The sequence below is a fragment of the Maniola jurtina genome, chromosome 16 (assembly GCF_905333055.1).
Source record: "Maniola jurtina chromosome 16, ilManJurt1.1, whole genome shotgun sequence".
Taxonomy (NCBI): domain Eukaryota; kingdom Metazoa; phylum Arthropoda; class Insecta; order Lepidoptera; family Nymphalidae; genus Maniola; species Maniola jurtina.
Genome location: NC_060044.1, coordinates 4467513 through 4495492, shown reverse-complemented (window position 1 = coordinate 4495492; position 27980 = coordinate 4467513). Strand labels below are relative to the sequence as shown.

At 37.6% G+C, this 27980-nt stretch overlaps 1 protein-coding gene across 1 annotated transcript; it reads right to left on the bottom strand.

Moving 5' to 3' along the window:
* Window positions 1-116: 116 nt before the first annotated feature.
* LOC123873094 (homeobox protein unc-42) lies at window positions 117-26257 on the bottom strand. The gene is made up of 6 exons (XM_045917801.1): window positions 25741-26257; window positions 11313-11476; window positions 10296-10403; window positions 6395-6562; window positions 3992-4133; window positions 117-226 (listed from the first exon to the last, which is right to left on the bottom strand). The coding sequence occupies exons 1-6, from the start codon at window positions 26255-26257 to the stop codon at window positions 117-119; spliced, it is 1209 nt and encodes a 402-aa protein (XP_045773757.1).
* Window positions 26258-27980: the final 1723 nt, after the last annotated feature.

The window sequence follows — 27980 nt, the reverse complement described above, 5'->3', positions numbered from 1 at the left end:
GACTTGCCTCAGACGTGGCGCAGCTCAGACTCCACACGGTCTAGCGTGAATAATTCCTAAGGCGGCGCGTAGTCGTGCGCCGGCGCCGGTGAGTAGTCGGCGCCGTGCAGCAACGATTAGGTCTGGTACTGCAGCATGGGCGCCGCCGCCAGGTTCGCGTGGTGCCCGCTGTTCATCCGAAGAGCGGATAGAGATTTGTTGTACCATTCGTCTTCTGCACTCATGCCTGTATGAGAAAAGTAGTGTTAGCTTTTTAGACATGCTTGATATTAGTGCGTATTTTTCGTAATTCAGCTTACACAAAATGTTATCTGGGCCGAAAATCGAAACGGCGAGCTCCATGGGTTCGCATAAACTTGTGACGTCATTCACGTCGAAAGGTATAGGCATGGTATAGGTACACCGACATTTCTTCATACAAAATATTACTAAATACTGTGTGTTTCCAAAATAAAACAAAAATAAAAAATAAAATAAAAAAATAAAAATTGCAATCTGTGGATCGTCTAGGTGCGTCGGACGTGCCTGGAACGTAGCACGACTCGGGCCCGGCACGGTCTAGCATAAATCATCCCTAGTATATTTACTGTAGATACTGCCATGGTATACCTACTCGTACTCGTAAATGCCTACCCATTATATCGATTACGGACTACGGAGCTACAATTTAGGGTCTACAAGCGTAGCATTTACCCCTACTCGATCCACTACATAGCAATATAGATATAGATATACCTACGACGTAGCGAAGGGTCGTAGCTCGTAGTAGCTCAAGACTCGACCCTCGCGTTTTCTCAAGATGCAATCTCGCCTCAGGAAATAAGATATTTGCGAAGACGCCGCGAGGACGCCCGCCAAAGTAAATGTAGTGGAAATTTTCTTATTAGAATATCTGCGGTACGATGCCTCGCTTCCATTACCCGGCCGGTTTTTTCTACGCAGGAATCCGGCTCGCGGCTACACGTTTCACGCTTTGGCGCGTTTTGCAGCTCATCCGAAATAGGCTGTTGCGAATTTCGTATAAATGAGGTGATTAAAAATTTGGTTAAAAATGTTTTTGATATTCGGATACATTTTTATCCAGGCAGTGTTAGGAATTATTATTAAACGCCAAGCCGCAGTCGGGCAAATACGATTAATCTATACTAATATTATAAAGAGGAAATCTTTGTATTTTTGTATGTTTGTATTGAATAGGCTCAAAAACTACTGGACCGATTTCAAAATTTCTTTTACCATTACTTAGAGGGATTCTTCCGAATCCGTATAGACTATATTTTATCCCGGAAAATAGATAGGATTTTTCGTGGTAGTGTCCACCCGTGCGAAGCCGGGGCGGGTCGCTAGTTATTATATACGTTGAAAACCACGTCGACGTCCTATTTGGGACGTCCGCGTCGGGGGTTCGATCACGGGCATGCACCTCTAAGGCTGAGATCTATAGACACTGTTAAAACGAGACAACGTTATACCGCTGGCATAAATCTGTCTCTTTTTAACTGAATCTTAAATCTAAGCAAAGTCAAAGTGCGCTCTGTATATTTCAAACCTTATTTTTTGGGGCTTTGTGCGTAATGAGCAATTAAATACATCTTACTTTAACGGTAAAGGAAAACATCGCGAGGAAACCTGCACGCCTGAGAGTTCTGCATAATGTTCTCAAAGTGGGAAGTCTACCAAGTCACACTTGGCCAGCGAGGCGGACTAGAGCCTAAGCCTTTCTTATTCTGAGAGGGGACCAGTGTTCAGTAGTGGACCAGCGGCGTGTTAATCATGTTTCCTCACGATGTTTTCCTTTATCGTTAAAGCAAGTCATAACTACGAAAAGTTAGAGGTGCGCGCTCGGGATCTAATCGAATCCCTGACTAGGAGGCCTATGTCTTAACCACTGGGCTATCACTGCTTCCATTTACTTTGTTCATTTACTTATGTAATAGATCTTTTTTATTATCATACTATCTTGCGTATGTGATAGCTAAATGACGTAGACGTTTAAGGTTCTCATATAAATGCAAAACTTGATAAGAAACATATCTTAAGTATATTCCGTATAAGTTAGCATGTCTTGAGTTGAGCAGCAAATTTATAATCTCCGGCCGCAAACTCAAGGATCATTGAATTAGCAAACGTACTCGTACCAACGTCTTCTACGGTACAAGTCTGACTGTAGTTAGGTATATACCTACCTACATAATAATTTATTTGGATGTTATACTTAATGAAAAGCTGAAACATCAGCGTTCTTAGGTTTGCTCTGGGAATCCTAGGAGTTCTGGAATGGTTCAAGGTTTCACTGTTTCACCTCCGAATCAAGTGAGAACAAAATAGTGGCAGTTGAACTGGGTAGTTTAGCTCCGTTCTGGTCCCATCTCAACATTTGTGATTTTTACAGAATCCATGTGCTTTGCTGTACACTTTACTGATTAGATTTGGAAGGTCGCGATTTGACGAAAGAGGAGTGAAGCTGCTACCACAGTCTTCGTGGTTATTTTGGTTACAAACTGAGTTATAAACATACAGACACACAGTAAAAGCTTTCTAAGCTTTGACTTGAGGTGGACAACAAGAACATTCAAACCTTTTTAATTGGATCAAATAAGTCTAAAAACTAAGTGCACTGGTGTATCAGCTCTTAAATGTTACATAGAGATACGGTTTATTAATCCATGACTCATGAGCATGCACTTTTTGAAAATTTAAATGGTCTTCTAAATATCCGATTTACTTTGGCTGTAGAGTTGCTCAGTAAAGTCATAAAGTCCCGAGTAAGTAGGTAGATAAAAGATAAACAGTGTGTTTGCAACTTTTAAATAGGGTAGATAAAATAGATAAGGATAGCAGTTTCACTTATCTTTTAGTAAACTAAGATACTAAGGTAAAAACTTTTAGCTGTAAGTAGGTACAGAGTTAAATTTACGATCGCGAAATATTTTACTTTAATAACTTTCTTACCAAAAATTATAAGTAAGTACGTACCAAAAGACGAATTATACGAAGTAATGTTTTCTACCAAGTTTAATAGTCTTCAGACCGCTTTGACGTCAATGACAAAACATTTCGCGGCGAACAAAAGGAAAGAATTCCAGCGACTTTAACAAATTCTAATTAAGTTTTTTTCCTTTTGGAGATCATCTGGCGGAACTTAGTCGTGGCCGGCAAAGAGCAAGTTTTCTCATTATTATAAGGGATATTTGTATAAAACGGGGCCGCGATCCGGGCCCGCAACTTTTATAATTGCCCTGACGTTCTAATAGAAAGTTGATGAAAGCTGCCGCGCGCCGGCTACCGCTCCTTGTTTTACACTTCAAACTTACATCTTAGATTCTACCCACTTAATTCAGTTTTATACTATTCATTGTGCTAGCGGCAAATATCAAGAATCTATAAAATTAAATTAATAGTTGTGATTTCATGCACTCTTACCTTACTTAAATAAGATAAAAAGTATACTAGATAACCTTTTCAAAAGGTGACTGTAACAGCCGGTTTCTCAAGTTTCATATTTCATGTTACTTTTCAAACGACTACACTAAAGTATAGACTTCATCTATAATGCAATCCGTTTGCCTGTTGACAGTAGGTAAATAGTAGCCAAGCTAATAGGTACCTATATTTAATACCCATTGGTATTAATTGGTTGGTTTTGATATGGAATTAGTCAAGAGGATTTTGATCGCACCATACATAGAAGGAAGTTAAAGACAAAATTGTCACGTGAAATGAAGAATCAGTATCACAGAGATAGAAATATTATTTCTAACTCTATGACCAGTATACATTAAACAGCACATCCGTAACAGCGTGGAAATCTTGTACCTCTTCATACTCTCAGCTGCCGTTGTAAATGCTTACTTACCTTTCTTCTTCTTGGGAGTAACAGTTGTACACGGCTCTTGCAGTTCCTGTTTCATATTCATCGACCCATTATGATTGCAACCATGTAGTTTCTGTCCAATCCTAGTTGTTAAAAGGTATAGCAGCATTCACTCACCCATAGTGTCCTGGCGCATGCCAACGGCACTCATGTTGGCACTGTGGCCCATGGAGAAGCCCTGTGGCATGGGGTACGAGCCGCCGCCCATTTGCGACAGTGAGAAGATGTCCTTCTGCAACTCCTCGTAACTGCCATGGTGCTGTTAACAACAATCACTATGAGAATATGTTTCAGCTTATTAATTCATAATATTGTGGGGTTTTTTTGAATGCTAGAATAAATTAGGCATACCTATTTTGTGAAGACCTATGAAAGAAAGATGAGAAATATCACCTGCTACAGCTTATAATACAAGGCAAGATAAAAGGCAAACGTAGACCTGGCCGTAGACGAACATCCTGGCTTAAGAACCTTCGCCAGTGGTTTAATATGAGTACAAGGTCACTGTTTAGAGCAGCGGTGAACAAAATCCAGTTAGCCTTAATGATTGTCAACCTCCGATAGGAGATGGCACTGAAAGAAGAAGAAGATTTTGTGAAGAGAAGAACAACATAACAGAAAAGGTATGTACTAGAACTTGTACAGAAAATGGAATGATGGATTGAAATGATTATCCTAAATAAACTTGGAGAAATCTAGTATGATTTTGGCAAAGTTGCGAAGATCTTTGGGATAAAGTAGCACCCCAGCGACCCTCTGCCTGCTGAGAGCGCATAGGGCCCTAAGTAGGTATATATTACTAGCAAATTAGTCCAAAAATATCTTAATTTTTTTTATTTTCTATTCTGATACAAGTTACTCTTGATTACGATCTCACCTGATGGTAAAGCATGATACATTTTCAGAGTAGGATACCTACAAAAGCTTTGGAGTTTGAATTCAGCCAGAGCTGTAGCATATCATTTAGTCAAAACACGGCAGCTGTGGTTCAAATATTATTCTACCCATGATGCCCTTATTAGTTCTCTAAGGTTCGTCTAAACAATTTTTTGCAAAATGTCTCACCGAAATTCGGCCAGGCAAGCGTTAAATAAATGTTAGGGCTAAATTGTTCCAAACTTATACGTAATAAAACTATTTAATTACGAACTGGTGGTAGAGCCCTAGAAGACTTACTTAGCATAAGAGACACTAGCTATCCTAGGTATATGAAATAAACAAACTTTGATTTTATCGTATCCATAATTTGTCTGCTACTCGCCAGCAAGGGAGCTCCGGTCCGCGGTTGCAATTTATCACGATCAACACTTCGCTAATGGGGAGGTAATGCGATGCTGAAAATATTGAAACCACAGTAATTACCACAGCGGGAAATGATTTTTAATCATGATTATCGTCGGCTGTGTAATTTTCCATGTTCAACGTATCGCTACACTTTATTAGTTATTATATGCGAGTAATTTCGAGCGAAAGTTTAAAAGTTTGTTAATCAAAAACATCTAACTATAATAAAGCTGATGGTAATACCTATATTATTACGATATATATGATTTTGAAAGCTGTAAACGTCATTCCTCGTTAGGTGATTAATAGGTTTTTTAAAGAAAAACATAAGTTATAATAAGTATGCCTATGCAACTAGCCTGCGCTTTTCTCTAGACATTATTAAATAGGGTTTTCTAGTTTCGAAACATACTTACATAAATTAGAGGACGTATTCACATAAATTCACAAAATCAACTACTTAAGTACAGTAAAAAAGGATTTTTTTAAAAGCTCAGATTTTAATTTACATGAAAAAAGCAACACTCGAATTCTTGTATGAAAACTTCAATCCGTCGATATATTCGTCATAATAACGAATGTATTGTCCGTGTGGCCGCCGGCGTTCAGCGTGCTATTTGCATTATTTTGGAATTTCGGTAGCAATCTCATTAAAGTGTAATCAGAGCGACTGATTAGCGGCGCATGCTAACGAGCGAATTCGCACTCGATTCGTACATTCTTTGTTATTGTTTGGTATTTCAAGCTCATCATTATCTTCGTTTGGTGGTTGGAGAAAACATTTTTCTTCCACTGAACGCCAAAGATTAATGTCATCATCCATACTTCCATACTCCATACTAATATCATAAATGCGAAAGTGTGTCTGTCTGTCAGCTAGCTTTTCACTGCTCAACAGTTTGACCGATTTTGATAAAATTTAGTACAGAGTTAGCTTACACCAAAGAGTTCCCGTGGGATTTTTAAAAACCTAAATCAACGCGGACGAAGTCGCGGGCATCTTCTAGTCTTCTATAAAGTTATTTCAAGGGTTTAAGTAGATACTGTGAATATCAGCTGTTGATGATATTCGGATGCAGGCAGGGATGGTAGCATTGGTAAGCATGAATGTCATACTGTCTTTATCATACTGTCGCAGCCCAGTAGCAGGTTTCTGCAGCTGCCTCTCTTGCTTGCGATACTTCGTCCGATGGTTTAGCTATACAGAAGTGCTTGTAGCATGTTCACAGTGTTTACCTGTGGATATCTGTTGATGGTGTTGGGATGCGGATAGGGCTGGTAGCCCCGGTAGCCCTGGATGTTCCTCATCATCCCGTTGCAGCCCGGCAGCACCGCCGGCGCTAGCGCCTTCTGTAGCTGCTTCTCTTGCTTGCGATACTTCGCCCGACGGTTTTGAAACCAGACCTGTGTAACGTTCAAAATTGGTATGGGTATACAACATATACATTATACATATTATATTAATGTAGGTTATAGCCATGATTAGGTATTACACGGATTTTCATTAGTATTTTTGACGCTTCTAGCACACTAACGCATTCACACGCGGTATTATACCTTTACGGTCACGCCACAGAAATAAATGCGTACTTACTTAAATCGTTTCGCTTCCGCGCACACTTGCATTAGTGCGACAAGGGCGTAAAATATAGGTAGCAATGTAGAATTTAATAGGTATGCAGATTTTATTATCAAAATTATAATAAAAACGTACGCTGTAGGAATGTACAATCTAATAATTTTGGGAAAATTGGGATTTTTCGTATGCTACCTTTGGCAAAGTTTGTCAGTGATATGATTTTTTTTAAATTGTTAATTTTAGTAGATTATCTAACGGACATGTATAAAATATACGTACTCATACATAATACATGACACCTAAATATTCTTACATACTCAAATGGAAACTATGTAGTTGACGCTTTCATCTGTAGGTAGGTACGAGTACCTACTAGGTAGGTATGTCATTTCATACGAAATGTTACCTGTGTTGAAAATTTATCGAGATTTGTGCGGTGTTGCTTGCTTTTCCTACTTGTGTAGTAGTGGGGGGAAGGGGGAGGGGCGGTAATATCGAATGCTGCACGAGTACCATAAAGATTTGTCCGTTTTGGCCATTGAGTACCTACTTAGTGAAAATATTTTTATTTTCTTACAGAACGCAGTCTATTGGCGGATTATAGCGGAATAAGATATCGTTGCTCCTTGTGGAAAATTCGCACATTGATTTTCTGCCCTACACTCTTGTTACATAATTCACCAAGCACATAACAAAGTACAAAACATCGTCGTAATCTGTGTTGTCAACGGGAATGAGGCGTGCGTACTTTGATATGGTGATTACAGCTGATTAGAGGGAGAGGGCCGAGGGAGCCGCCCTCCGGACGCACTCCCCATACAAATAACACCGATACATACCAACCCACCACTCAACGTAGCAGCTACGCTAATTCAAACCCTGTACCTAATAAAATAGAGCTGATATTACGATGGATTATCCGGATATATAGTACGCATAGTATATACATAGTAGGGTGAAGAAACATAAATGGGATATTAGTTTTTTTCGCAAAGCAATTCGACATCCGTCCCTTGTGCGCGTTGTGATGAAAAACGAGGCAATTTCCGAAACGGGTTTTTTGGTATCTGTTACAGAGTTTCATCTTGTAGGTATTCTAAATTGCGAAAATACTGACTGACTTATAAAGGAGTTTAAAATTTTATTTTGCATGTTCTCCCTGTTTTTCTTTATGATGTAGATTACGGGATTTTTAAAAAATCCATATGACAGCAAATTCGCTTAAAAAAAGCTTAAATTAATTGAGGGTATTTAAGAACGTATTTAAGTAAGTAACAAAGTATCGATTAATTAACTAGAAAAAACCAACTCTCTATTAATTTAGAAGTTATCATTATTTTTATTTTTATCACAAGTACCATAAAATTATTTAAATCATATTATCATGCCATATTTTATTTATTGAGATTATTACATTGAGATACATACATATAAAAAAAAATAAGTAAGGATTAGTTTGAGGAATTTATAAAAGTCACATTGACGTCCTCTACGCCGTAGCCCGTAGGCCTCCCCTCAATATTTAGTATGCTCTACTTTTTAACCTTTTAGAAACAATAATAAATTTAATACTTATGTATTACTAGGTTACGCCCGCGACTTCATCCGTGTGAACTACACAAATTTCAAACCCCTATTTTTCCTTCTTAGGGGTTGTGAATTTTCAAAAATCCATTCGTCTACGTCATAACAGCTATCTGCATGCCAAATTTCCTCCTAATAGGTACGTCTGGTAGTTTGAGCTGTGCGTTGATAGATCAGTCAGTTAGTCAGTCGACATTTTCCTAACTCTACCAACATTATTTAAGAGCCAGTAGGTATTCAATTTTGAAACTATGTAGCTATGTCTAATCCACGTACCGTACTATAATATTATAAGTAGTTGATTAAGAGCACGGATATTTAATTTTGTCCAAATCAAACTGTCCAACACAAATCCATTTTGTCCTATTAACATAAAAACAGTTAAGTATCTACGCATTTATCCGAACGTCGTCGTCGTGTTATCCGTTCAAAATGGTCGCCTTTAAACTGAAAAAGCACGGATCCAACAAAACATTTTCTTATTTCCAATTGTAGAATTCATTTGAGGGCAGAGACAATGTCGAGAGGCGCGCGGGGAGGATGAGCGGCTAACTTCGTTACGGATCCATTTGATGGGATTGCAATGCCTCAGGGGCCACCCACCCCTCACCCTTCCCGCCACCCCCTGGTTCGCCTGACAACGTTGTATTTTTATATCGAAATTTCCTCTACAAGGAGGGAGCTCGACGTCGCCGTCGTCTTTAACGTTTACATTCTTATGTAGCGTCGCCTGAACGTTAATAGCCTCCTACGAGTATGAGAGCGCGAGTGTAGGTAAGTACCTACCAGTAATGCCAACTCACTGTACGTGTATTGCTATTGGTACTCATGCTGCGTTCGTTTCATGAGCTTTTAAAGACGGAATGTATGCAAAAGTCTCCGATGTAATGTCATTTCGTCGAAGCTTTCATATTTTTTAAGCACGACTTTGTCTTTCTGAGAGACTCATTTAAGGAGTTCATTACGACGAATTAGGTAAGACGTAAAAAGTCAGCAAAATTTCTTGATACATAGGATTTCCTTCGTGAATACTTTATCGCGAAAATAACACTTATCAAGACTTTTTGGTACGAATTACTTATAAATAGAGCTTGTTCTTAAAAAGCTAAAAGTCGCGTTCTGAATAAAATATCTAAAGCACAGAATTAGGTACTCCTGGGACAAATCAATAGCGTGTGTCCCGAGGGATTGAGCAATTTTAAAACTGAGATAAGGATCGCTCGGAACTGTAAGTATTTCGTATTCATACAGTCGAGGACGACAGATGGCGCTTTAATTCAATCCGCCTCCGGCCTACGCTACAAATTATATTACCGAAGTATTCTCGCATCATTGATATTTCGACAATTCCACCTAAGAAAAAGAGCGACGGGAATATTTTTCGCTTTTATTCCTATGGTAGGTAGGTTTGAATTTTGTTCATACTAAGGGCTTTCGTGCACTAATTCGTGTTCAATTAGTATTCGTTTTCGTAAAAAAACGATTCTGCTTTGTGCACTCGTTTGATTCGTACTCATACGGAATCCTCAAAATACGAATCAAATGAGTGACGTTTTACGAAAACGAATCCAATACGAATGAGTCCACAAATACACTTAACCTATTAGAGCTCTAGGTAGAGTCAGATTAAAGCTCTTTTAATAGCTTCTATAGAATATACATGTAGCATACCATCTATGTTAACAGGTAGGCTAACCTAGCTAACCGATATAGTTAGTAAGTGAATAAAAAGGTAGGTACTTCGTAGTTTTACGGAGAAGGAGAGCCATATCGAGCGAAAAATTTCACTGTTGAGATTGAGGTCAGTTTGTAGAGTTCCTAGTCTGATTTATTTTGGTTTTAAATAATACGTTGTCGTTCATTATATAACCAATCATAATTTTTCAGTAATAATTTTTTCGTGTTAGGAACTTGAAAACATGGAATTTTATTACACTAGAGATAAGTTAATTAAAATAAAGTGTCATAACTGACCTGTATCCTCGCTTCGTTGAGCTTTGTTGTCCGCGCCAACTCCTCTCTGCAGTAAATGTCAGGGTAGTGGGACTTCGCGAACGCCGCTTCTAATTCCGCTAATTGTTCCTGTTCAGGGAAATACGAATTTTGGATTTCATACACTAAAATCCTAATAATAATGAATATGAATTAATATGGTCATTATTCTGTCTTCTGGCTAATTAGTTAATTTTTTGGGGAGTATACGTACAATAACCTATAATTTATCTGGGAATTCTAAGTTTTTGCATTCAAAATTTTTAATAATTATTTATTAGTATGATAACGTGACATGAAAAAGAAGTGCCTTTCTTCTTGTTGTGGTTTTGTGGTTCTTCTGGTGTGGTTAAACGCGTCACACAGACGAACATTTTTTTATTTCATCAAGAATGTTTAACAAGTCTGCTTTATAAATTACTAGCTGATGCCCGCGACTTTGTTCGCGTGGATGTAGGTTTTTCAAAAATCCCGTGGGAACTCTTTGATTTTCCGGGATAAAAAGTAGCCTATGTGCATTCTAAATTTCAGCCCAATCCAGTAGTTTTTGCGTGAAAGAGTAACAAACATACACACACACACACACACACACACACACACATACAAACTTTCGCCTTTATAATATTAGTGTGACTAGTGTGATGTGATGACACACCTAAAAACTTGACAACCTTGGTGTTCTACGGCGTAGGCATATCGAGTCTATAATGTAGTAGCTAAGGTAATCGTCAATGCCCAACAACGCCATAATTATCGCGATAATCAACGCGTAATCAACTGAGTGGCCACAATTGAACAGTTAATGTTCAATACCAATTTAATTGGGGTTAAAATTGTCTAACGCCAAACGGCATTGTATATGCCGTTGTACGTTGATCGTGGCTACATCTACGTTTAACGGGAAACGCCGTTGAACATCGCGTTGTTGGCTGGGACATAAAGATTTCCTCCCCGCTAGTTTTAAGTTACAGCTGTTATAGGTATGTATCAAGTAGGTACCTGCGTGAACGTCGTCCTGTGCCGTCGTCTCGCGGGCGTGGGACAGGACGCTGTGGTGGGTGTGTGGCCCGCATGCTGGGGACCGAGGGACGGGGACAACGCTGATGTTCCTCCAGAGCCTGTCCCGCCAGGCTCAGGTTTTAATTTTTTGAACGCTCCTTCAGCTGTTAAAGAAAAGAAAAGCTTTAAAACCGTTAAAGTATCGTATGTCTTAACTGTTGTGTTTGTGTTTAACATACGCGCAACCGTAGCAAAGTAAATAAGAGCTCTCTAATGTCCCACAACAAAAGGTCTGATCATTCGACGGTCCGGCGAACTCAAAGAAACGCTTCTTATTTGCATAGCGGCCCACATCGATCCTTAATGTAATGAGCTAAAGCTCATTTTGCACAAAAAGTGACTTACAACTTTATGCTTTGCAGGTGTCGAAATTGATTCCAATAAAATTAAAGGTTATTTGTATAAATCATCAAATTAATCCCAACATTAAAATTAGCCGCGATAATTTTCTGTATAGGTACTTAGTTACCTACTCCTACTTCTTGCATAAACATTCGTACAAAACATAGCAAAGCAAATAAGAGCTTCCTAATGTTCCACAACAAAAGGTCTGATCATTCGACCTCACTTAGCGCGGGTCCGGCGGACTCAAAGAAACGCTTCTTATTTGCATAGCGGGCCGCATCGATCCTTACCCTAGGTCAAGTTCAGACCGGTCGTAATTGTAATTGCGTTGCTTTAACACTGTTACAGCTCATGATTCGGCTCCGACTCCGTGCACCACTCTGAATGAATGAACAGCTTGTTGCTACGATTTCACGAACTTAACCAAACATGTAAATATTATGACTTTTGTACAAAAAATTAAGGCGTCAACAAGAAAAATTGTTGTATTTCTAATACTTAACTGTATTGAAAGAAAGTTTAAATAATTTAATAACGTGTCAAATAATTAATTAATACTTGTATTTATTTAGTTTTATCGCTTTTTGCTTATTATCCACCATAATATTACGTTTACTTGGGCAATTAGTTGTAATGTTGTGTACACTTATAATTGATATACATATCAGTGGGTGTAATAGTGCGTAAGTAGATACATATGTAGTAAATGTAGAATATGTATATTGTAAGTGTTCCTAACTAAATAAATAAATACTCATTTCGATACCGACATTTAGGTCTAATGATTATTAATATTATCAAAATAGTTCTTTAGATTGTAATCAGACTTCATCTGAATAAATCTGAATCATATGACAAATCACAAAAGTCTTTCGCTAAGTTTTCAAAGATGCCTGTTTGATTTAAAATTATCCATGCATCTTTTTTTTAGTCTTTCTTCTCTCTTTTCCTATTACCTGCTACTAAGTACTGTTCTCTCTAATTACTAATATATTATTTAGTGCTCTTTAATTACTATTTGCAAGTTAAAAAATCGCATGAGTTAATCTCAAGAAAAGATTTTTATGGATAGCCATAATTTATTATTGAAACATTAGGTACTCTATCGAAAATATCACAATAAAACTTAAAGCTAGCCTTAATCTAATTAATTACTCTATTAAACCAACAATTATTCCAACAAATTTTTATTTTATATTCTAAATGCAAAAAAAAAATGTGTCTGTCTGCAAGCTTTTTACGGCCCATCCGTTTAACCCATTTTGACGAAAGGTACAAAGATAGCTTGCATCCCGAGGACAGACTAAGTTACTTTTCATCCCGAAAAATCAGAGTTCCCACGGGATTTTTAAAGACCCATCCGTTTGATAAATTTTTACGAAAAATACAGAGCTAGATTGCATCCCGGAGACGAATATAAGTTACTTTTTATATTGAAAAGTCAAAGTGTTCCCACGGGGTTTTAAAAACCTAAATCTACGCGGTCGAACGCTACGATCTACCTGGGCGGGCATCATCTAGTAAAACATATTTCAAGGTACACCGTTTTGCAAACATAATATCTAGAGCATAAAACAAACGAAATAAACTATCTCTTGGATAAAATATAGGGATTTGATTTCTCATTTAGTTACATAGCCATCAGACGCTTTCACATACACGAGTCTTTAAGCTCGTTTTTGTAAAAAATTGCATATTGGCGACATAATCAGTTTACCTTTGGTTTCTCTGAGCTTCTGAATTAAGAGGGGGAGATTTTAAAAGCACCGTCAGAGGTCGGTTTGGCAAGTATTCATGCATTCCCTTTGACGTCGTTCCAGCTACTTATTAATTAAAATGGAGCTAAGTGTTTGCGTCCGCGGTAAACGGAGCCTTTTAACGTTTAAAAGGCAGTTTTTTTCACTCGCTTCTGTTTTACAAGCTTTGCAGGCGTATATCGGTTACGCTTTCTGCTTGACGTTTTTACGTAACGAAATTAAGGTAACGTTACTTTTTTAAACCTTGGTTTTTGAATTTTTACTTGCTAATACGGATTAAGTATATGACAAGGGAAGTACCAACTTGGATTTTTCCCCTTTTTTCACAAAAAATCGGCCCTACCGCAGTGTCGTGAGTAGAATGCTTAAAATTGATATCAAAATTCATATTTATCAGTATTTATTGTTTTCATTGATTTTCCTCGCGCGACTAGAACGAATTATTATCATTACAAGACTATAATATCATTATAATATATTATTTCAACTATATTAATAGGTGAGCATTTTTATCTGGGTCGGTCAGTACCCTATAATCGAGACTACAAAAGATTACAACGTGCCAAAATCGCGAGTGACTTGCGACAAGTCAACGCACAATATTTATTTGTAGCGATGAAGGGAACATTTGTTCGGGGGTGTAACAAGGATTCAATGTAACATGTCATTAGGGGCCCCTAATCCCCTAATTATTACGATTGACATAAAAGCGCCATCTGTGGTGGTGGAGAGGTGTCGGATGACTGCACTGGAAAAGCAACAGTGAGCTTTATTATAATCTCTATCAAAGGTAAAAAGCTTAAAAAATGCCCAACATGAAGGAGAGCTGTAAAAGATTGTTAAAAAGATGTTATCTAAAATATTTTAGAAAAAAGGAAGACAAACACTGGTTGACGTGTGTTTGTTCAATAAATAAAACAGCAATTAATAGGTTCGATCTTAAAAAAAATTATAGTTTTGAAGCACTAAGAAAATATTAGATTCAGATTCAGTACTTGGCACTTCAAATTGTTAGCTGTTTAGAACTAAAAAGGAAAACGCAATATAAAAGTGGTCAGTGTGAGGAGACTCGTAACAAAGTATAGAATTTTCTAGTGCTTATTTTGAAGTGTAAAAAACGCCTTTGAAAATCACGATTCGTATTAAAAATAGAAATCTATTACGTATTTGGCACCCCCGAGGGCGCCACGGGGCACCACGGTTTCGCCCTTCAGCGTCCATATGTTGTCGCAAGCCCTTAATAGATTTATAATCGGCGCAAATGCCGCAAATCCCTCTGATTGCGATCTATGATTGATCATACTGCACAAGTATGATCTGTATGTACTTGCGATTGGTGAAAGTTATTTTGGGCAGATTGTTGTTTTTGACGTGACAACGTCTTATAATTCGATAAAGCCGGCTGCACGCACGAAAAAATATGACTCATGCGGCGTTACCTCGCTCTGAGGCGTTCCATGTAAGACTTGAAGTGCAAGCGAGAGCGCGGAACGAGCGACAAAGAAGCACAATCGGCCTTTGTTGTCACGTTCAACTATCGTCAGTAAACCGACTTTACAGACAACTAATTTTTTCTCTTTTTTTGGTGTTTAGTCAAAGAATGCTCTTGGCGATTCAAAAGTACTTGTAAAAATCTGAATAAAAATATTTTGAATTTGAAAGATAAATATGGCACCCCTGTAGGCTGATTGTCTATGCATTTATTAACTAAGTACATAGTAATACAAAATTGTATTATTTTGTTAGTATATCTCAAGTAGAATAACGTAGAATGAAGATTACAGGCAAAGAAGTTTACTCAATCAATATTTGATCCTCCCTTACATTCTCTACTTTAGGTACATTTTTAGAGTTACGTAGTGTAAAAAGGAACCCTTTTAGTTTCATCCAGTCCATCCGTCCGTCTGTCTGTGTGATACAGCCATTTTAAAATTAAAAAATAAGAGCTGTAAGGTTGAAATGCAGTATAGTTATAAAAACCTATTAAGGCTATTTAAATTTTGAAAAATACTTAGCTTGCGTCCAAACGTAAAGTTTATATTTTTTTAATAAATTGTCTTTGTTTAACAACTCTCGACACACACCATACTTAATTATTATTCGTATTTTGTTTGAATCATTGTATTTTTTTTGTCTTATCAGCAACATATACTGCAAAGATTTATGATTATTCTAATTTGACCCCAAATTAATTTTCTTTGTGGAAGCGACTTAGTAATTGAGTAGGAACATAAATAACATAAACTGCTGCCATAAAGTTATTCAAAAAATCGTAAAAGCTCACGGATGAAATCTACAATTCGCCGCACTGGGCATTATTCGTATTTCTATTTAACCCATTGGACATTTGTAACTTTTTTCGAGTGGCAGCTGATCGTAATGACAATGGGCTTACACTTTGATAGGATTAGGGTGCGCACGAGTCACCAGCCTCTCCATTATACCGAGTGGTCTCTTTACTAGAGATTTATTTATGCGCATATTGCTTCGCTATTTAAGGGCTTGTGCCCTGTGGTTTTGATTATGAAGTACCTACCTACCTAATGGTTTTAATGAGACAGTTAATTAATAAGTAGGTGGAGATCTTTTGATGCTATTTTTAAATGGGAGATATTTTGAGAAGATAGTTAATAGGAAAAGTTCTTTTCATAATATCGTAAATAGGAGATATTTTTTGGGTCACATTCATCCAACATATAAGTAGGTAACTCGTAGGTACTAGTAGATATGACAATATAATGTCTTCTAAGCATAAGGTGGGCCGGACTATCTGAGTACCTATTACCTAATGCCTACGCACTGGGTGCCGAAGCATAGCGTCTTTTTGATGACAACAAACTCATCTACATATTATTATTATATTTTATTATTTATTATAGGCTCACGCTTGACTACAATCACAACTGATAAAAATGATTATGTGGTCTAAAATGAGACGCGTTTGCCTACAAGATGCCCATTCACTTTTGTTACTCCTATATAAACTTTGACCTCTATTGATTGGTATAATGAAAACAAACCACGGAGAACACTAGAAATATGCGCATAAAACCTGAGTGCGCTATTATGCCAAAATAAGTAAAACTAAGTACCTATAAGTTTTTATATCAGAAAAGATGATACGCCTCGGCTCCTCGAAAAGATTTGTTGGTCATTCAGTTTCCCCATTAATATTATCTCTCATTTTGTCGCACCATTGACCAACAAAATGTATTGAATAAAGCTAAATAGAATGCAGGTAGAGTCCTGCACATTGATCTTTTCAAAATCGTCGCACGCGACCGCCACGCGCCTCCGATTAAAGTAATCCGTCAATGACAAGCATAGGTACTACACCAATAACCCTTTACTATTGATAAACTGGTGGTATGAAATGGTACACATATGAATTAATACATATTTTGACCTAGTAAGCTAGTAAGCTACTAGCTTAAAACAGTCCCCGATCAAAGGGGTGGGGCAAGCCGGAGCCCGTGCCTCGGGCGGCAAATTCAAACTTGGTAGACGCAATGCCGTAACAATAGAATGACAAACCAGGCAAAATGCCACGAGCCCACGGCCATCGAGGGCCAGGAGTTGATAGGAAAATTCATGCTCGTGTTATCAAATTACGAATACCTAGATTCAATTTCGGGGGGTGCCGAAAAGAGCACAAATAGGTATCTCTTCATTGGTCGATATTGAAAAAAATTCGCGCTCGCTTCGCTCGGCCTTATAGTTACGTATATACCTACATACTAGTATTAGACTATGTATGCGAGAAATTAATAATCTGTTGACAGTCTAAGCTATGTGAAAGAATACAAAATGACGCCTGAAGAGCGCCAAAATGGAATCTCGCAACGCATACAAAACTGACTCTGATTATATTATTTACTTGTTTATCGTTGGTCTCTTTGTCAACCAGCTCAGCTGAACGTAGTGAATTTTGTAAAGGTAAGAACACTGTGGGGCGAGGGCGGCATTTTTTAGTTTTTGCCCGGCCTCAAAATAATTCATAACATAATGTAATATATGGGTCGTCAAAAAGTTTCAGTGAAAAATTTGTGCTTGGCCACGAAGATTTAACGTCGTTTGAAGGAAAATGTATTTTTGCTTCTTATTCTTGTATGGTCCTGCTATAAATAAATAAATAAGTTCGACGCGGATATTTTTTTTAGATTTGTATAGCATATCTTGTACTTTAATGATCGAAGGCAAGGTATAAATAACATTATTTATAACATTAAAATAATAATAAGATTTTACTAGAAGACGGTAAAGAAGTGTGCACACTGTACACGTCCCGCTAAGTCATTGTTAAGCGCAAGTGGTGCTTGGGACGTGACCCGCTTTTAAGCAAGCTCGCAACACTTCATAGCTATACCTGTCTACGTATAAAGAGTCTAGCTAGTATCTTGTACGTTTTTAACCGACTTCGAAAAAAGAAGGAGGTTCTCAATTCGGAATCTTTTTTTTTATATTTTGTATGTATGTTCCCTGTTTTCTCAAAGACGCCTGGACCGATTTAGATTTTTTTTTGTTTGAAAGGGTTATATCGCAGGTGGTCCCATATAAAGATGAAGATCTGATGAATATCTTCGGAGATGGAGAACAGAACTCCTCAATGGATAACAGTAAATTGCTCGCGATCAGTGTAATAGCTTAGTAAACAGTAGAGTTTAAATGGGTATAGCATATATAGTACAGTGGGGCCACTAAAAATTGTGAAATAAAAAATTTCAAAAGAAATATAAAACCGACTTCAAAAACCACGTGTAGAAACAAAAATTATTTTTTATTTTTTAGTCTTTGTGGTTTTTGAAGTCGGTTTTATTCTTCTTTTTTAGTAGGTTCTTTTTATAAATCTAATGCTGTTCCATTAACTTGATTTTGATTTCATGTAGACCTAATATTACTAGTTAGTTGAAACTTATTTCTCTACAATCATGGCACTGAAATATAGAGCATGTATCAAAATATTCTTTTGTAACCAAGAGGGTAGGTCTTTAAACTATAGAAAATTTAGTTTTATACCGGCCAAAACCATAAAGTTTTGATACTTAAGAGCGTTAACGCATGAGCCTGATTGGCAAGTTTAGGTATTTACCCGAGGTTCTTTGTTTGCTTCCGTGAACGGACGTACCGAGTTCAGTTTAGTTTATAACAAACCGTTTTGATCCTAGACGATTTTCAAACGGATTATTTTTTCAATATTTTTAAGTATGTGGTGTTAGTTTGTCGTTTTTTTTAAAACAGTGATGTTTTTTAAAACAGTGTATTGTCTTTATAGATTAAGTACGAGTGAATAAAACTTATAATTGTAGTCAGTACTTAATACTAATCTTTTATATACTTGTGTAAGTATAAGAGAGTCAAGAAATTATACAAAATTCAACTTTCCTTATACATATTCACGAAAATATGGTTCCCTTATCATGCACAGTATAAATAATTACACCTACTATATTAATTTTCACATATATATTTATAAAGGCTGGTAAAATAAATGTGAAATCCGTCTAAAATTTAAACAGTCTTAAATATTTAATTTGCAATATTATCGAAAATATAATGCAATGCTACTAATACTCATAAAGACATTAAGCAATTTTTCTTATTTATGGTCCTTTACAATCTTTTCAAATTTTATTGTTAGTACTAAATCGTACTTACCGTAAGCGCAAAACAATGGACAGTACAATAAAAAGGATTAACAGGTACAAAAATGCAGATGTTACACTTGAGTAGGTATTTATTCATCAAAAATAAGTGCACTGCTACGCGAGTCAACTAGGGATACAAAAACAAAATAAGATAAAGTTCAAAACTGAAAGTACAAAAACCCACCAACTACTTTTAAAGACTTCACCGCAGATGATTGATTTATATTTGAATATGTATAAATCATTATATACGTGTATTCGAAATTTTCATAGTAACTGCTATGATTTGATATCGAACTCAATCCATCTATTTCAATTTTATTTTTTCTTGATATACATTTCTTTTTCATGTCTTGTGTAGGTCAATTTCGATATACTTTTTGGGTTTTGTAGGTTATATTTCTTACATTCGTTTTGATTATGATAAGTTCTTTTATGACATATCGGAAAATTTTATGACATATGACAATATAGCCTCTAACATACGGAATGGTAAAGCTAAGCCAAAGAGAGATCTCATTTATCAAAATTTAATGTGCTGTTTGGCAGTAATAAGTGAATTGATGAGTCGATAAACAAACAAACACGCAACACAACACGTGACAGGTTGTGATGGTAATCAAGGTAGGGACGCCCCGCACACCCACACAATCCCTGGGCTAATCAGGTGCGGCGGTAGCGCGGGTGACGTGCGGGTGTGCAGAACGTCCCCCGCCTCATACCTCGATTGCCATCTCGACCTGTCACGTACTATACATAGCTGCCGAAAACTCAGTCCTCCCTTAGTTGGATAAAGAATTGTTTTATTCAAAAATAAAACCATCATAAAGATCCACGAGGGATGACGTGCAAATGATAGTAATTATCCTATTGTTTCAGGTGTTATGCTAGAGTGTACAATGTATACAACCAAAATCTAAATACAAAATACCGTACTAATGCTGTAAAAGACAATAAACTAATGCTATTATGCAAATGCAAAAAAAGAAATAATGGAATACAAGAAACCGCGCTAATGCCATAAAAGGAGATGAATCATCAAAATTTTATTTAGCGGCTAGGACAAATAGCAAGGGTATTGGCATATAGCATTGTCAGCCGATAATAACTGTAAAACTATAAGCCTTTAAGAATATTTAATTCTGAAAAGTTATAATTCTAGTCAATAACTAATTATACAAAATTCAACTTTCTGTTTATTTAAAAAACATGGTTTTCCTTATCACAAACAGTATAATGAAACCTTGAGTATTGAGTTTTACAAATTTATAAAAGCTTTTGAAATAAATGTGAAACCCATGTAAAATTTAAACAGTTAAAAATTTAATTTTTAGAAATTATTAAAAATATAGATCAATGCCACTGCTCTGATAGGCATTAATCTATTCTCTACCGAAATCGCGTTTTACAATCTTTTCAAATTTTGAAAATTAAATTGTTCCCTTTCAATGAAAGGGAACAATAGATACCAATGCAGCTATTTGCTCGAGGCAATACTTATTTATTAACTAGCTGACGCCCGCAGCTTCGCCCGCGTGGATTTAGGTTTCTAAAAATCCCGTGGGAACTTTTGATTTTCCAGGACAAAAGTAGCCTATCCGTAATAGCACGTCCCCGGGATGCAACGCATTTCTGTACCACGTAAAAACATCTAAACGGATGATCCTTTAAAAATCCCGAGGGATCACCAGGATTTAGGAATGCAATTCCTTACAGCATCATATAACCACAATTTAAAAACATACAAAAAGGTTTTATCTATCTTTAAGAAAAAATAGCGAGTATTAAAAATACCTAGTATTGAGAAGTGATAGTCGCACTACAATTTCAGGTAAATTGTAAATAATCCGATAACAATTGCTAAGCAAACAAGCGTTACGTCCGTTCTCGGAGAGGCCTCGGCCGGTACTGATTTCCTAGTTCAATTTACTATTGCTCGTTGCACGGTTTTGTAGTGTGTTTCAAGATTATTTTTTGGAAAAAAATATTAATTAAATTTAGATTTTTTTTTTCTGTATATATTGCCAATATGTTCTTCTTTAATGAGTACTTAGTTTTATTTATAAATGAAGATAAATAACCCACCTAAATGACAGTTTTATGTGTCTGTAGTTTTATGAAATTATGACTTTTTTGTTTGAATTTTTATAATGTAAAAAATGCCAAACGAAAGATTTGGTTCTGTCATCTTATTAGTTCAGGACCTTTTCTTTGGTAAATATATTTCTTTGTGAGAATCTACCAAGTAACTTTTGATGTAGTGAACGTCAAAGATGACACGAAATCCAAAATTCAGTAATAGTCTTTTGGTATTTTAGGCAATAAAAGATAAACTATGAATAAATTGCAAAATGTTGTCTGTCAATTTAATAAAACAGGAAATATTCTACAAAGTAGTATATAAATGTTTTACATAAATGCAGTGTTTAATAAAATATAGGGGGGCAAAATAGCTTAAGAATAGTTCATACCGGTTCAACACTCTTAAGGTGGATGCGATGGATCTGCCGGCGAAATTCAAATTTAATTTGGTTTTTCGCAATTTATAAACTAATACGACAACGTAGGTTTATGGCATTTTAATTGCGCCAAATGCACAACATCCTCACATCCTCAGAGGTTTATATAAATTTTTTACTTGGAAGGGTCCAGTTTAAGAATTAGTTCTAGTATCGACTAATTTGTGAGACTTAGTCGATACTAGAGCTAAATTCTTAAACTGGATAACTGGAAAAAATGTTAACATTGTTAATTTTTATTGTTAATTATTTTAAATTATAATAATTATTACAAACACCAAAAATATCATGAAATTATTTTTGTTTCATAACAGTTTATTTTTAAAGCGCTATAATTTGATTTTTAGGCTCCCATCGCGCTATTGTCATTTTTTTCGGTACACTATCGTGAATGTATCTATCCTTCTCACATTTTTGTTTCGATAATATGGCCTCTTAAATAAGTCGTATAATTAAATTCTACATCTATATAATATGTGTGTTTGTGCGTATGTTTGTTACTATTTCACACGAAAACTACTTAACCAATTTGGCAGAAATTCGGAATGGAGATAGTAATTTATACCCTGGATTAACACAAAGGCTACTTTTTATTCCGGAAAATCAAAGAGTTCCTATGGGATTTTGAAAAACCTAAATCCACGCGGACGAAGTCGCAGGCGTCAGCTAGTGAATTATAAATAATGAATAACGAATCAAACTTGACAAACAAATTGATATGAAATAAGACAAACTAATGCTCGAATTCGGACACGTACTCTCGACTATTCTGAATATGTACGTATTACAATTTCAATTAGAGTAATATTGCAAACAATCGCTCCGGGGGTGACGTCATGAATACGAAATGTCACTAACGACCGTCCCCCCACCACCTCCCCTCGGGCGAAGCCTGAATTTTCAAGCGGCATTTGCGGAGTGTGTATGTAGCTATTCATAGGTATATGTGGCATGTTATTGGTCCACTGTGGAATTACCTTAACGTTTTTATATCAGGTGCCTATGTGTTTTTTGTTACAGATGATATTTCTCGGTATGGTATTCACTAAATCTGCAGTATTTTTATTACGATAGTGTTTATTGACGTAATTGGCTAGGTAGGTATCTGGCTAATGGTGGAAAGTCTCTTAAAGTTCAAGCCGGAAAAATGTAACATAATTTTGAATTCGATTCTCATAAATTGACCAATACCTACCTACTTAATGCTGTTTTTTATAGAAATCGGGAAACGGGAAATGAACCCGAAACCTTTTAGTCAGGGTTACGAAATGTCACCAACGACCGTCCCCCCACCACCTCCCCCCGGGCGAAGCCTGAATTTTCAAGCGGCATTTGCGGAGTGTGTATGTAGCTATTCATAGGTATATGTGGCTTGGTCCACTGTGGAATTACCTTAACATTTTTATATCAGGTGCCTATGTGTTTTTTGTTACAGGTGATATTTCCCGGTATGGTAATCTCTAAATCTGCAATATTTTTACTATGGCAGTGTTTATGACGTAATTGGCTAGGTAGGTACCTGGCTAATGGTGGAAAGTCTCTAAAAGTTCAAGCTGGAAAAATGCAACATAATTTTGAATTCGATTTTCGTAAATTGACCAGTACCTAAGGCTTTTTTTATAGAAATCAGGAACCAGGAAATGAACCCGAAACATTTTAGTCAGGGTTACGAAATGTCACCAACGACCGTCCCCCCACCACCTCCCCTCGGGCGAAGCCTGAATTTTCAAGCGGCATTTGCGGAGTGTGTATGTAGCTAAGTATTCATATTATGTAGGTATATGTGGCATGTTATTGGTCCACTCATTTTTATATCAGGTAGCTTGGTGACACCGAGTGACAGAAAAACAATATTGCTATATCTGTCGGCAGGTCGCGGGTAGTAGTCGGGTTTAAGTGATGTTTAAATCTAAATCTGCAATATTTTAATATGAGTGTTATGACGTGATTGACCAAGTAACAGTCTAGTGGTGGAAAGTCTCTAAAAGTTCGAGCTGGAAAAATGTAACATAATTTTCTATTAGATTTTCTTAAGTTGATCCGTAACGAGTGTTCAACAGTGACTGGTGAGCCAGTGACGGGTTCATTTTTACAGAAATTAGGTACTAAAAAACGGGTCCGGATCGCCTTGGTTATAATTTAAGTACCAAATGTCCCTAAAGTCCGTCCCCCATAATACCCCACTCGGGTGAAGTCTGAATTCGCAGCATTTTGCGGAATATGTAGGTAGGTATAGTAATGTAGATACTTACTTACGAATGTGTATTCGTGCAACATTATTGGTCCACAGTGAATTGATACCCCATATCTATACTAATAAATAAAATTGGAGTGTCTGTCTCTATAGTAATATGCGGTAGTATAATAACTACCGCATATTAAGGTCATATGGTTATTTGAACGATACTATAACTGAATCACACGTTTTTAAAATTTTTGTCTGTCTGTCTGTCTGTCTGTCTGTCTGTTTGAAAAGGCTAATCTTGGGAACGGCTGAACCGATTTTGACGGGATTTTCACAGACAAGTAGAGAATTGACCAGGGAGTAACATAGGCTACTTTTTTAACCGACTTTCAAAAAGGGAGTTGTGTTTTTCTACCTATGTACGCCGAAATCTCCGAGATTTCTGAACCGATTTGCGTCATTTCTTTTTTAATCGATAGAGGAACTTTGCGACATTGTTTCATAAAAAATTTGGAGTCCAACTCCTCAATCCTGATGCTGCAGGGGATCTGACCAATCCACGCGGGCGAAGCTGCGGGCATCAGCTAGTTATAAATACGAAAGCGTGTCTGTTTGCTGGTTCATCCTTCAATCACGGCGCAAAGGAGCAACGGATCGACGTGCGTTTTTTCATGGGTATAGTTAAAGATCTCGAGAGTGGCACAGGCTCGGAAAATCAGTTCCCACGGGGTTCAAAAAAATCTAGATTCACCTGCGCGTCGAAGACATCAGCAAGTAAAGCTGGACTTTTTTTCGTCTATCTCATGTGTGGGATGCCGTTGGATATGACTTTCAAAAATATTCCAAGTGTGTGACCTCCATTTTTCAATTCAGGAATCCGTTTGCGTAAACTTTTAAGTGCTAATTTTGTTAGAGTCAAATATCCCCCTTGCCAGCTAAATGGTTGAAAGAAAGAAAAACGTTTATTTTGTAAACTGTGACACACATCACATGTTATACACGCTAAGAGTTGGTAATCCCACGCTTTCTTCGTCACTAGAGCATTAGCCTCAAGCAGAAGAAGCGCTGGAATAAACTGTGTCATAATATTATTGTGTGGCCCAGCCCGAAAAAAGGTACCAGCTCAGCATAATGCTGTATGCCTTGATGCATAAGGGCATACACCGCTGATTTTCAGCTAGGACTCCCACGGAACTTGTGTATACCTACTATCTACCAATACTAACAATAGTAATCATACAAACAAGGTTTACTTAAAATTATTTACTAAAATAACGTTGCTGCGAGCTAAATGGTTGTTTTTGGATATTAATAGTACCTAAAAATATATAAGTATAACGGAGTAAAAAGGAAAACTACCTACCTGTTTCTTAACCTGGTTATTAGTTCTGTTATTTTTAAAATCAGTCATTTTAGGTATATTGTAACCATGCAGCAAGAGTTAAAACAAGAGGAGGATATTGTCAAGGTAGAAGACGTATCAATTTTTAAAAATGTAGGTAGGTACATTTTCAGGTCTATGGCAGTTACCTATACTTATTATATGGTAAATTATTTTGACGATTGAAAAGTACCTACTTGTGAAAGTTTACTTGAATAAAAATGTATTCTATTGTATTACTCTATAAACATTTTTATATCTGTTGCTGTTTATCTGGGCTGTGCTTTAGAAGAGAAATGATACATGAGGGCACAGATCACTCGCTTGAGGTGGAATGGGAGCCGTCATTTTGTGGCCTGATCAGTCGCAACCATTTTAGAAACGCAAGCCTCAACCATTGTTACTGTGTTATTTAAGTATTATGTTCAATTAAACACTGCATCTTTAGGTGAAAAGAAAATGCCCTGGAAGGTAGGTCTATCATTAAGTATTTTGTGATCTAGGTGATCTAGTAATTGTAACTTGCGCTAACGTACCTGTGTGGTCTTGTAAGGAACGACTAAGGGGCGGCGCCGGAGGCGTCGCCGCGTGGTCACCGCCGTACAGTCCACCGAATTCCTCCGCCGACGACGACGACGCATTACTGCATTTCCTTCCCTTGTCCGGCGTGTACTTGCTCTCCCCGCTCGACTGGAGGAACTTGGCGTCGGCCTGGTGGTCGTCGAGGAGCCCCGGGACGCCGAGTAGACCCCCCACCAAGTTCGGTCGCAGCTCCTCCATGATCTTGGAGCCCTGAGCGCCGCCGCCGCCAGCGCTGAAGTTGAGCTGGCGGCTGAAGAAGGCCGGGAAGATGTTGAACTGCTGCGGGTCGGGCAGCGCGGCGAGCGGCGGCGCGGGCGGCTCGCCGGCGCCCGCGCACGCCGAGCTCTTGAACTCCACCGTGCTGTAGCCGGCGCGCTGGCTGAGCGGGCAGCGCGGCTCTCCCGCGCTTCGGTACTCGTGCTCCGTGCCGTCGCCGTCGGCTCGGCCCCGACGCTCACTGACTAACCACATTATAGTGACGTGGTGTGCCGCCGACCCGCGCGCTAATTGTTCGCGACTGCGCGAGAGGACCTCACGTCGCCGCCCTCGGGCGAGAGCGAAACGGCTCGCTCCCGCACCCCCGTGATCGATGTGAAATCTTTGCAGGGATGCTGCGTCTCATTCATCCCCGGCGCGAGCCGCGCTGGATCGTGGAGGGCGGCGGCGGGCGGGCCCCGGCCGGGAGCCCGCGCCCTGATTGGCTGGCGCTCGTGGCGCGGGGGCTCGGCACCGCTCCAGGCCTGAAGCGCTTCTCTTTGTTTTATTGTCTCCACGGCTTCGTCGATCTTGCGTTGAAAGTTTATGCATTGTACCATGTTTTGTTCTACAAAACACAAAATCACGTATGAACTTCTTGAGGTAAAATGTGCTCAAATTGAGGTGTGCCGTTTCATTTTTTTTTTGATGGGTGTTTTAGTTTTGTGGTGCTTTGTATGCGAATTTATGTAAATATAGGCTTCTAGTGAAATATTGTGCTTACTACTCAGACAAATTCATTATTTAAATCTGCGATAAAATAATTGTAAAACGATTTCACATTTCGGGATTGTTTTCATTTTAAAAGGCAATAGGTATACCTACCTACCGTAGCGTTTTGAATCTAATTTTCAAAATACTCAGCAAATATTACCTAAGTAGGTATAATCTACCCAATAAGTATCTTTTTTTTGCAAAAATATATTTTGAAACTTTGGTGCCTACCTACATGACTTTAGTTTTGTCGTTTTCTCGTTTTTATAGGATCTCTTATAGAGACGTGACAAGGAGAAGTTGGGGAAAGATTAGACAGGTTGACGTTGAAATTTATTTTAGCAGGAAGATATTTAGGTAGCTAGATAAGTAGGTACATATCTATTTAGAAAAACTTTAGATGAACTAAGCCTTCCTTTTTTGTAGAACAGTATCTAATGCATTTACCAGTTATCTGTAACAGGCAGAGTCTAGGTAGAGTTGCATTGGTATTTTCAACCAGATTTAACGACCGACGCGACGGCTAATCCAAGTTCCCGTGCGTTATAACGGCTACTTATGTAGGTTACGCCTTTTTTGAAAATATGTGAAGTCTGCCAATCTGCAATCAAGATTTGAGATCAAACCTTTCTGATTCTGAGAACACTATTTCACGAGGACGCCAGTGGCGGCACAAACAGTCGTACCAACAAAATGTACCTACGTACCTATATACAGCTTTATGGAGGGTACCTACCTCAACTGGTGTCTACTTGGTTGTATTACCAATTTGGTGGCGGCGACCGGGATCACCAAGAGCTATTTGGCATAATAATATCTACCTAACATGTTCTTTGGTTTTTCACTTGTTTTGTCACTATCAAAATGTCCTTCGACATCCAATTTGAAAATGACGGCCCTGGTACCTGCTTTAGTGTTTCTTGTTTGGTAGCCAAGACATCACGGTGGTGGTAAGATCGGTGGCGCTACCATGCAGGTGTCCTAGTGAGCTATTGGCCTAAAATTATTACAAATGAAAAACATTTTAAACATTGGCTATTTTTAAAATGCATTGAGTATTTTTTTTCTGGTTAATCATGTATTTTATCTTATTTGATGATATGTATCAACCCTACCAATTATAGTGAAGGGTATTCAATATTGATATCAATATGAAGGGTTATGAATATATTATACTCCAGTCAGTAGTATCATATTCACGAAACAAATGCCACTATATTTGAAT